At 49.1% G+C, this 10,806-nt stretch overlaps 1 protein-coding gene across 1 annotated transcript in view; it reads right to left on the bottom strand.

The window, feature by feature from the left end:
• Positions 1-10,806, bottom strand: part of LOC109882070 (low-density lipoprotein receptor-related protein 8-like) — a 205,499-nt gene that overhangs the window by 29,206 nt on the left and 165,487 nt on the right. Inside the window, exons 9-13 of the mRNA XM_031806755.1 lie at positions 8,605-8,730; positions 3,815-3,986; positions 2,685-2,918; positions 2,018-2,136; positions 1,313-1,452 (exon numbers count right to left, since the gene is read on the bottom strand). Coding sequence (XP_031662615.1) covers positions 1,313-1,452; positions 2,018-2,136; positions 2,685-2,918; positions 3,815-3,986; positions 8,605-8,730 — 791 coding nt within the window. The remainder of the gene's footprint in view (positions 1-1,312; positions 1,453-2,017; positions 2,137-2,684; positions 2,919-3,814; positions 3,987-8,604; positions 8,731-10,806) is intronic.

Genomic DNA, 10,806 nt, shown 5'->3' on the forward strand with positions numbered 1-10,806 from the left:
AATGAAAGCTCTGTATGAGAAACACAATTAATGGCTTTATCTCCTTCTGTGGTTTCTGTCTCAAGTAATGAACATTCAAGTTGGAAACATTCAAATATGATTTTTAAAAGATATAAAGAAAATGTGTCTGGATATTTAACTAATGTAGCTTTTAGACAACACTAGAAACTATTCACGTTACATAAATAATTATTGTGCTCCTTGACTGATCTCTCTCTCTCTCTGGCTCTCTGACTGGTTCTCGCTCTCTCTCTCTGTGACTCTGGTTCTCTCTCTCTGACTCTGGTTCTCTCCCTCTCTCTCTGACTCTCTCTCTGGTTCTCTCTCTCTCTCTCTCTCTGACTGGTTCTCTCTCTCTCTCTCTGACTCAGTATCTCTCTCTCTCTCTGACTTTCTATCTCTGGTTCTCTCTCTCTCTGACTCTGGTTCTCTCTCTCTCTCTGGTTCTCGTTCTCTCTCTGACTCTCTCTCTGACTCTGGTTCTCTCTCTCTCTCTCTGACTCTGGTTATCTATCTCTCTCTCTGACTCTCTGACTCTGGTTATCTCTCTCTGACTCTCTCTGGTTCTCGTTCTCTCTCTCCGACTCTGGTTCTCTCTCTCTCTCTCTCTCTCTGACTCTGGTTCTCTCTCTCTCTGACTCTGGTTATCTCTCTCTCTCTGACTGTTTCTCTCGCTCTCTCTCTCTCTCTCTGGTTCTCTCTCTCTCTCTCTGACTCTGGTTCTCTCTCTCTCTCTCTCTCTCTCTGACTCTGGTTCTCTCTCTCTCTCTCTCACTCTCTCTCTCTCTGACTCTCTGGTTCTCTCTCTGGTTCTCTCTCTCTGACTCTCTCTGGTTCTCTCTCTGGTTCTCTCTCTGACTCTCTCTCTCTGGTTCTCTCGCTCTCTCTCTCTGACTCTGGTTCTCTCGCTCTCTCTCTGACTCTCTCTGGTTCTCGCTCTCTCTCTCTCTGACTCTCTGTTTCTCTCTCTGGTTCTCTCTCTCTGACTCTGGTTCTCTCTCTCTCTCTCTGACTCTGGTTCTCTCTCTCTCTCTGACTGACTCTCTCTCTCTGACTCTGGTTCTCTCTCTCTCTCTGGTTCTCTCTCTCTCTCTGGTTCTCTCTCTCTCTCACTCTGACTCTCTCTGACTCTGATTCTCTCTCTCTCTCTGGTTCTCTCTCTCTGGTTCTCTCTCTCTCTGACTCTGGTTCTCTCTCTCTGCCTTGATAACAGCTCATTTAAATTGTGCCCACAGATACCTAGCTCATCCCTCTGCTCTCTCAAAACTTCACTCACAAGATGTTCCCCTTAGAGCAGCAAAACCACACACACCTCGAACACGGCCAGTGCGTAGGGGTGTCCCAGTCTCTCTGAGGAGGACAGGTGTGTCCTGCGATGAGCTCCGTTCAAGTCCACACTGGAGATCAGGTGCAGCTTGGAGTCGACCCAGTAAAGACGCCTGTTGGCTACGTCTGATACACACACACACACGCACAAACACGCACCCCCCCACACAGGCATTAGACGATCACTTGGGCAGACAGGCATACAGTAAATAATGTATCTACTCTGCTCTGACAACACTGCTCACTGAAATATTTAGTCAAACAATCAATTGGGTTTAAATCAAGAAGTTGAAGTTCCAAACTCCTGCAGAGGAGTTCACTATGTAACAAACGTAACTATTTAACAAAACTAGTGAGAAGGCTAAAGATGAACATATAGTTTCAAGGCTGCTTAAAGAACCAATCTGTTATTGTTCAAAACAAAGCATTCACCAGGGTATATACAAGGCGCTCACCTATAATGGCCAATTCCTGTGTGTGTGTGTGTGTGTGTGCGTGTGTGTGTGTGTGTGTGTGTGTGTGTATGTATGTATATATATATATATATATATAAATATATGTGTGTGTGTATATGTATATATATATATAAATATATATATAAATGTGTGTGTGTGTGTATATGTATATATATATATATATATGTGTGTGTATATGTATATATATATATGTGTGTATGCGTGTGTATTCTTACCCAGGGTGATGCCGTTGGGCCACTCAATGTTGTCTGACACCAGGACTTGTCGGTCCACCCCGTTCATCCCTGCCTTCTCTATCTTGGCCCGGGTGCCCCAGTCAGTCCAGTACATGAACCTGAGGAGGAGAATAACAGTGGTCCTCATCTCCTCTGTAGTGCAGTTTGGTAGAGCATGGCACTTCTAACGCCAGGGTAGTGGGGTTCGATTCCCGGGACCACCCATATGTAAAATATACACACGCATGACTAAGTCGCTTTGGATAAAAGCATCTGCTAAATGGTATACAGTATTCTGTTCCATTAGAAGGAGATAGAAAAACCAATATGATACCACCGTATGCATGTTGACGTGGATGAACATACTACATATTACCAAACACGTGTACACATTTACATATGTGTCCAACTCTCATTCATCACAACTGATGTTGCTGACGTAATAGCAAAACATATCACAAGTACGGTGTCTGGTTGAGGACAATCTGTACCTGTAGCACACTGGACATGATATATATTACTGGTGGAAGTGCACCCCGAGGAGGGGCGATTGGTTTTCGACTTGTAGGCGTTGTCTTTTCATCGTTGGCCCTTTGATTTCCGAGGTGTTTTGCACCAACACAAACAACCCCCCCCCCCCACCACCACCACCACCACCCACACTTACCCATGCTGTGGATCCAGCGCTATGGCTCTGGGCTCGCTGAGCTCCGTGTCGACCAGGACCCTCCTCTTGAGGCCGTCGTAGGCCGAGGCCACCGAGACGGTCTTGTGGCCCGAGTCGGTCCAGTAGAGGTTGTGTTGGACCCAGTCCAGGGCCAGGCCCTCAGGGGAGAGGAGAGAGCCAGAGTCCACCAGGGTCACCTGCTGGGACGGGTCGCCCGCCTCTGGGATCAGAGCACTGGAGAGGAACATGTGAACATGGTAATAGATAGGGGAGTCAAAGACACTCAAAGTCTCGCGTTAGCTACCTTGAAAGTCAGGAGCAGGATTCAATGCAAAATAGACAACCTGTGATTGCGATTTAATTTTAAAAGGTGATTTATGCTTGAGCTGATCTCCGTAGCGGGGAAATCGCTTTTAAAGAAGGTCACTTCTGGCTGGACATGGCTTTATGCTGCTCCTGTAGACTTACGTTGATGCAACGTTATGGCTTCAGAAACCTTCAACTTCCATCAAACTGCAGAGACATACAAATGGTATCCACGAGTTCATCCGACTCTGTGCAAGTACGAAGAAATTCGCTTAGTTGCCAAAATGTCGAACTATCCCTTTAACGGAGTTCATTTCACGGTTGGTGTCTGATGGTGAAACACTCTGTCCAGAATAGCAGCTGTTCACATAGGGAGCAGTCTTCTATCTAATGACCAGGGCGGTGAGGAGTGGTAGAGGACAGGGTGTCACTCACACTTCTGAATAGGGTGTCCTGTGAGACCTGCTCTCTCTTCTATAATGAGGACACTGTTCCAATTAGAGCAGCCCCACGGGGGGTAAGAGACACCAGGTAGAGAGAGGTCTGCCAGAAACCCTGAAGAAGGCAGCTTGCTGTCGAAAGGTTGGCTAATTATTAGAAAATGTACTGCTGTGGCGGCCATCTTCTTTTTCTTACAAAGAGAAAAGAGGTACCAGTACTGAATCATATGACTTCATTAAATATATCCAAAAGTAGTAATACATAATAGTTAAAGTCAGAGTCAAGTAGGGTTGCAAAATTCCGTAAACTTTCACAAAGTTCCCAGGTTTTTCAGAAATTCCAGTTGGAAGATTCCCGGAATCACAAGGGAAAAATAACGTTACCTGTAGATGTTACGGTGGAAGCGGTCGCACCAGAACAGACGGTTATTAGCCACGTCTACGTCCAGCGCCACAGCATTCTTCTGGGTGGCAAGCACCTGGCGGTAGTCCCTCTTCACCGGGTCTACCCGACGGATCTCCTGACGGTTGGTGAACAGCAGGTAGGGAGACTTCCCTGAGAAAAGGAAAGTGGAGAGGTCGACTTATTTCACCCATAATGCACTGACTGTAAGTCGCTCTGGATAACGGCATCTGCTAAATGACTCAAATGGAAATGGAAAATTATATTCTATTCTTATGCCCAGAATTCATTCATCAGACAAGTAAACAATCTACCACAGTTGGGATTCAAAGAAATATTTACAGGACTGATGTGGCCTTGCATGTAATAAATATGACCACAACGCATACATCTTTTAGTACTGAAAGCAATTTCAAAAAGGTGAGTCAGCCATATAGTGGTTGACATCTGCAACACACCTGAGAGAAATTGCATTTCAGAAACTCCTGTCCGCTACCATTGAATTTCAGCCTATGATTCGACATGACATAATATGCAACTAAACTTAGCTGAACACAGTTCTCCCCTAAAACCACGAGGAAGACGGACATGATCTCTCATTAAAACATCTGAAACCGCTGAATAGTGTCAGTATCGATCTGTCCACGCGTTATTAACCTTCCGCACCTCATTATCTAACACAAGATATAGATCAGTAACAACAGCAAACAGCATTACACACACACACACACACACTCACACACACACACACACACACACACACCGAGCAGTATCTCTCACACACGCACACACACACACACCGAGCAGTATCTCACACACACACACACACACTGAGCAGTATCTCTCTCACACACACACACACACACACACACACACACACACACACACACACACACACACACACACACACACACACACACACACACACACACACACACACACACACAAAGAGCAGTATCTCACACACACATCCACTTCACCCACAGAGCTCATTGACTCATAACACGGTCATGACTCAATACCGAGTCACAATGACAAATAGATACGATCATTCCCGCTGAGGTTAAACAACCTTCAACAAAGTGAAACAGATCATTGACTTTGAATGGGGAAGCGTTCAGTCAAAAGCTGTATCCCGGTATCTGGTTGTTCTCAGGGAGCTATAAGGATATGGATCCACTCAACTGCTATTCTCAAGAGTAGGGTGAAGCTGCTTTAAGTGCTGATCTAAGGTCAGTTTGTGTTTTTTTTTTACTCCTAATGGTTAAGGTTAGGATTAGGAAAGGATAATCTGATCCCAGATCAGGGAAACTGATGTCTTTGTTTCTGTCTATATCGCAACTGAACGTTTCACCCACTACGGATTCTAGCTTTAAAGTAAGGGAAGTTGATCATAGATCTGTGCCTACAGCTATATTCTATCTGGAGCCTAGATAGTTGTCCTTCTGGAAGGTTTTCCCATCTCCACAGAGGACCTCTGGAGCTCTGTTAGAGTGACCATTGGGTTTTTGGTCACCTCCTTGACCAAGGCCCTTCTCCCCCGATTGCAGTCAGTTCTAGGAAGAGCCTTGGTGGTTCCAAACTTCTTCCATTTAAGAATAATGGAGGCCACTGTGGTCTTTGGGACATAAAATGCTGCAGAAATTTTTTGGTACCCTTCCCCAGATCTGTGCCTCGACACAATCCTGTCTCGGAGCTCTACAGCCAATTCCTTCGAACTCATGGCTTGGTTTTTTCTCTGACATGCACTGTCAACTGTGGGATCTTATAGAGATAGGTGTGTGACTTTGCAAATCATTTATTTTACCACAGATGGACTCCAATCAAGTTGTAGAAACATCTCGAGGATGATCAATGGAAACAGGATGCACCAGAGCTCAATTTCGAGTCTCTGTTTTCAGTTTTTTATTTGTAATACATTTGCAAACATTTCTAAAAAACAGTTTTTGCTTTGTCATTATGGGGTATTGTGTGTAGATTGATGAAAAAAAAAATGATTTAATCCATTTTAGAATAAGGCTGTAACGTAACAAAATGTGGAAAAAGTCAAGAGGTCTGAATACTTTACTTATTACTTACTTTCTGAATGAACTGATATGATATGCAAGCGCAGACACGTACGTACATACACACACACACACACACACACACACACACGGAAACATCCTCAAAAACCTAAAGGAGTGGATAAAGACAACGGTACATTATTTTCCATTAGACCACTTTTCTAACTAGCTTTAGCGACAAACTGATTCAGACTGTGAACGTGTCATTCTAATTATGCTTCATGTCCTCCAGGCTCAAAAGGTGTGTCACAGCAGCTCAGCTCATTACAACTAATTAATTTAAAAAAAACATGAGTCCCTCTTAAAATATTTCCTGAATTAAAAAAATATATAAACACTGCCAAGTGGGACATTTCTCAAATTCCCCGTCTTCTCCGAAAAATACGCCCCAAAAACTTGAAGAGAGAGAGGATTTTTTTGTCGTTGTTTACACTCTTAAACAGAATTGTTCTAATTGACAGGATAGTGAGAGTCACACTTTAGTGGCTCATTGACTAAAGAAACAGTGGTGATTGTGTGTGTTCGTTGTGTGTGTGTGTGTCTGTCTTTGTGTGTCTGTGTGCCAGTGGAGGCTGGTGGGAGGAGCTATTTGAGGATGGGCTCATTGTAATGGCTGGAATAGAATAAATGTGGTTTCCATATGTTTAATGTGTTTTACTCCGTTCCATTAATCCATTCCAGCCATTACAATGAACCTGTCCTCCTATAGCTCCTCCCACTAGCCTCCACTGGTGTGTGTGTGTGTGTGTCTGTGTGTGTTGAGGAGAGAATCAGTAGTCATACTGACACCTGTTAGGTGTGTTAGATGCCCTGACCTTAGAGATCCTTTCTTCTCTATTTTGGTTAGGTCGGGGTGTGACTAGGGTGGGCATTTCTAGTTTCTTTATTTCTAGGTTGGACTGGTATGGTTCCCAATCAGAGGCAGCTGTCTATCGGTGTCTCTGATTGGGGATCATACTTAGGCAGCTTTTTCCCACCTGTTTGTTGTGGGCTCTTGTTTTTGTGTGGTTGCCTGTGAGCACTGCATTGACTTCACGCTTCGTTTGTTCTGTATTGTTTTGGTTTCAATTATTAAACATGTGAAACTCTACGCACGCTGGTCCATTTATTATATACGATCGGGACACATAACCACAGTCTTGGAGGAGGAACAAGGAAGTGTTCCCACCCTCCCTCCCTCCCTCCCTCCAACCCCTCCCTCCCTCCCTCCCTCCAACCAACCAACCCCTCCCTCCCTCCCTCCCTCCCACCAACCAACCCCTCCCTCCAACCAACCAACCAACCAACCCCTCCCTCCCTCCCTCCCTCCCTCCCTCCCTCCCTCCCTCCCTCCCTCCCTCCCTCCCTCCCTCCCTCCCTCCAACCAACCAACCAACCAACCAACCCCTCCCTCCCTCACTCCAACCAACCCCTCCCTCCCTCCCTCCAACCAACCAACCAACCAACCAACCAACCCCTCCCACCAACCAACCCCTCCCTCCAACCAACCAACCAACCAACCAACCAACCCCTCCCTCCAACCAACCAACCAACCAACCAACCAACCAACCCCTCCCTCCCTCCCTCCCTCCCTCCCTCCCTCCCTCCCTCCCTCCCTCCCTCCCTCCCTCCCTCCCTTCCCTCCCTCCCTCCCTCCCTCCCTCCCTCCCTCCCTCCCTCCCTCCCTCCCACCAACCAACCCCTCCCTCCAACCAACCAACCAACCAACCCCTCCCTCCCTCACTCCAACCAACCCCTCCCTCCCTCCCTCCCTCCAACCAACCAACCAACCAACCAACCAACCAACCAACCAACCAACCAACCCCTCCCTCCCTCCCTCCCTCCCTCCCTCCCTCCCTCCCTCCCTCCCTCCCTCCCTCCCTCCCTCCCTCCCTCCCTCCCTCCCTCCCTCCCTCCCTCCCTCCCTCACTCCAACCAACCCCTCCCTCCCTCCAACCAACCAACCAACCCCTCCCTCCCTCCCTCCCTCCCTCCCACCCACCAACCCCTCCCTCCAACCAACCAACCAACCAACCAACCAACCAACCAACCAACCCCTCCCTCCCTCCCTCCCTCCCTCCCTCCCTCCCTCCCTCCCTCCCTCCCTCCTCCCTCCCTCCCTCCCTCCCTCCCTCCCTCCCTCACTCCCTCCCTCCCTCACTCCAACCAACCCCTCCCTCCCTCCCTCCAACCAACCAACCCCTCCCTCCCTCCCACCAACCAACCCCTCCCTCCAACCAACCAACCAACCAACCAACCCCTCCCTCCCTCCCTCCCTCCCTCCCTCCCTCCCTCCCTCCCTCCCTCCCTCCCTCCCTCCCTCCCTCCCTCCCACCAACCAACCCCTCCCTCCCTCCCTCCAACCAACCAACCCCTCCCTCCCTCACTCCAACCAACCCCTCCCTCCATCCCTCCCTCCAACCAAACAACCAACCAACCAACCAACCAACCCCTCCCTCCCTCCCTCCCTCCCTCCCTCCCTCCCTCCCTCCCTCCCTCCCTCCCTCCCTCCCTCCCTCCCTCCCTCCCTCCCTCCCTCCCTCCCTCCCTCCCTCCCTCCCTCCCTCCCTCCCTCCCTCCCTCCCAACAACCAACCAACCCCTCCCTCCAAACAACCAACCAACCCCTCCCTCCAAACAACCAACCCCTCCCTCCCTCCCTCCAAACAACCAACCAACCCCTCCCTCCCTCCAAACAACCAACCCCTCCCTCCCTCCCCTCCTCACCTTCTGCTTTACATGTCTTGGTGACGGGGTCCATCTCATAGCCTTGGTAACATTCACACTTGAAGTCTCCCTTGTAGTTGATGCAGATCTGGCTGCAGGCGTTGGGGTTCTCACACTCATCAATGTCTGAGGAGGAATGGAGGGGGGGGGGGGTCAATCAGGGGGGAGGGTCAATCACACTCATCAATGTCTGAGGAGGAATGGAGGGGGGGGGGGTTCAATCACACTCATCAATGTCTGAGGAGGAATGGAGGGGGGGGGGGGGGGGGGTCAATCACACTCATCAATGTCTGAGGAGGAATGGAGGGGGGGGGTTCAATCACACTCATCAATGTCTGAGGAGGAATGGAGGGGGGGGGGTCAATCACACTCATCAATGTCTGAGGAGGAATGGAGGGGGGGGGGTCAATCACACTCATCAATGTCTGAGGAGGAATGGAGGAGGGGGGGGGATTCAATCACACTCATCAATGTCTGAGGCGGAATGGAGGGGGGTGGGGGTTATCAATCACACTCATCAATGTCTGAGGAGGAATGGTGGGGGGGGGGTCAATCACACTCATCAATGTCTGAGGAGGAATGGAGGGGGGGGGGTCAATCACACTCATCGATGTCTGAGGAGGAATGGAGGGGGGGGGGGGTCAATCACACTCATCAATGTCTGAGGAGGAATGGGGGGGGGGGTCAATCACACTCATCAATGTCTGAGGAGGAATGGAGGAGGGGGGGGTCAATCACACTCATCAATGTCTGAGGAGGAATGGAGGAGGGGGGGGGTCAATCACACTCATCAATGTCTGAGGAGGAATGGAGGAGGGGGGGGTCAATCACACTCATCAATGTCTGAGGAGGAATGGAGGGGGGGGGTCAATCACACTCATCAATGTCTGAGGAGGAATGGAGGGGGGGGGGGTCAATCACACTCATCGATGTCTGAGGAGGAATGGAGGGGGGGGGGGTTATCAATCACACTGGACTAATAGCTCAGTGGGGGGGGTGTTATTAATCACACTGGACTAATAGCTCAGGGGGGGGGGGGGGGGGGGTTATCAACCACACTGGACTAATAGCTCAGTGGGGGGGGGGGGGGGGGTTATCAATCACACTGGACTAATAGCTCAGTGGGGGGGGGGGGTTTATCAATCACACTGGACTAATAGCTCAGTGGGGGGGGGGGGGGGGGGGGGTTATCAACCACACTGGACTAATAGCTCAGTGGGGGGGGGGGTTATCATTCACACTGGACTAATAGCTCAGTGGGGGGGGTGTTATTAATCACACTGGACTAATAGCTCAGGGGGGGGGGGGGGTTATCAACCGCACAGGACTAATAGCTCAGTGGGGGGGGGTTATCAACCACACTGGACTAATAGCTCAGTGGGGGGGGGGGGGGGGGGGGGTTATCAATCACACTGGACTAATAGCTCAGTGGGGGGGGGTTTATCAATCACACTGGACTAATAGCTCAGTGGGGGGGGGGGGGGGGGGTTATCAACCACACTGGACTAATAGCTCAGTGGGGGGGGGGGGGGGGGGGGTTATCATTCACACTGGATTAATAGCTCAGTGGGGGGGGGGGGGGGGGGGGGTTATCAATCACACTGGACTAATAGCTCAGTGGGGGGGGGTTATCATTCACACTGGACTAATAGCTCAGTGGGGGGGGGGGTATTTAGCAGATGTTCTAAATGTAATGTGTGTGTGTGTGTGTGTGTGTGTGTGTGTGTGTGTGTGTGTGTGTGTGTGTGTGTGTGTGTGTGTGTGTGTGTGTGTGTGTGTGTGAGAGAGAGAGTGTGTAGTTGTGCATTAACTGTGGGGATAAAGAGAGAGATTTGTCACCTTGGACCAAGCTGGTTTCTCTTGGTAAAATAAAATATGTGGCTTAAAAGCTGCAATTCAATAAGCTGTATTTCAGAGAGAAGAACATATGGTTCTGTGAGTTCAATAAGCCGTATTTCAGAGAGAAGAACATATGGTTCTGTGAGTTCAATAAGCCGTATTTCAGAGAGAAGAACATATGGTTCTGTGAGTTCCAGTCTTCCCGTTTCTCCTCAGATAGCAGTCTGTACTTTGAAGAGAAAGTGTCATCATAAAAGAGACATAACCTCAAGGACGGTCAGTGTGTATACTGTACTACTTACTGTATGTGTGTGTACTGTACTACTTACTGTATGTGTGTGTACTGTACTACTTACTGTATGT

Source organism: Oncorhynchus kisutch, linkage group LG27 (assembly GCF_002021735.2).
Source record: "Oncorhynchus kisutch isolate 150728-3 linkage group LG27, Okis_V2, whole genome shotgun sequence".
In the NCBI taxonomy this organism is placed as follows: Eukaryota; Metazoa; Chordata; class Actinopteri; order Salmoniformes; family Salmonidae; genus Oncorhynchus; species Oncorhynchus kisutch.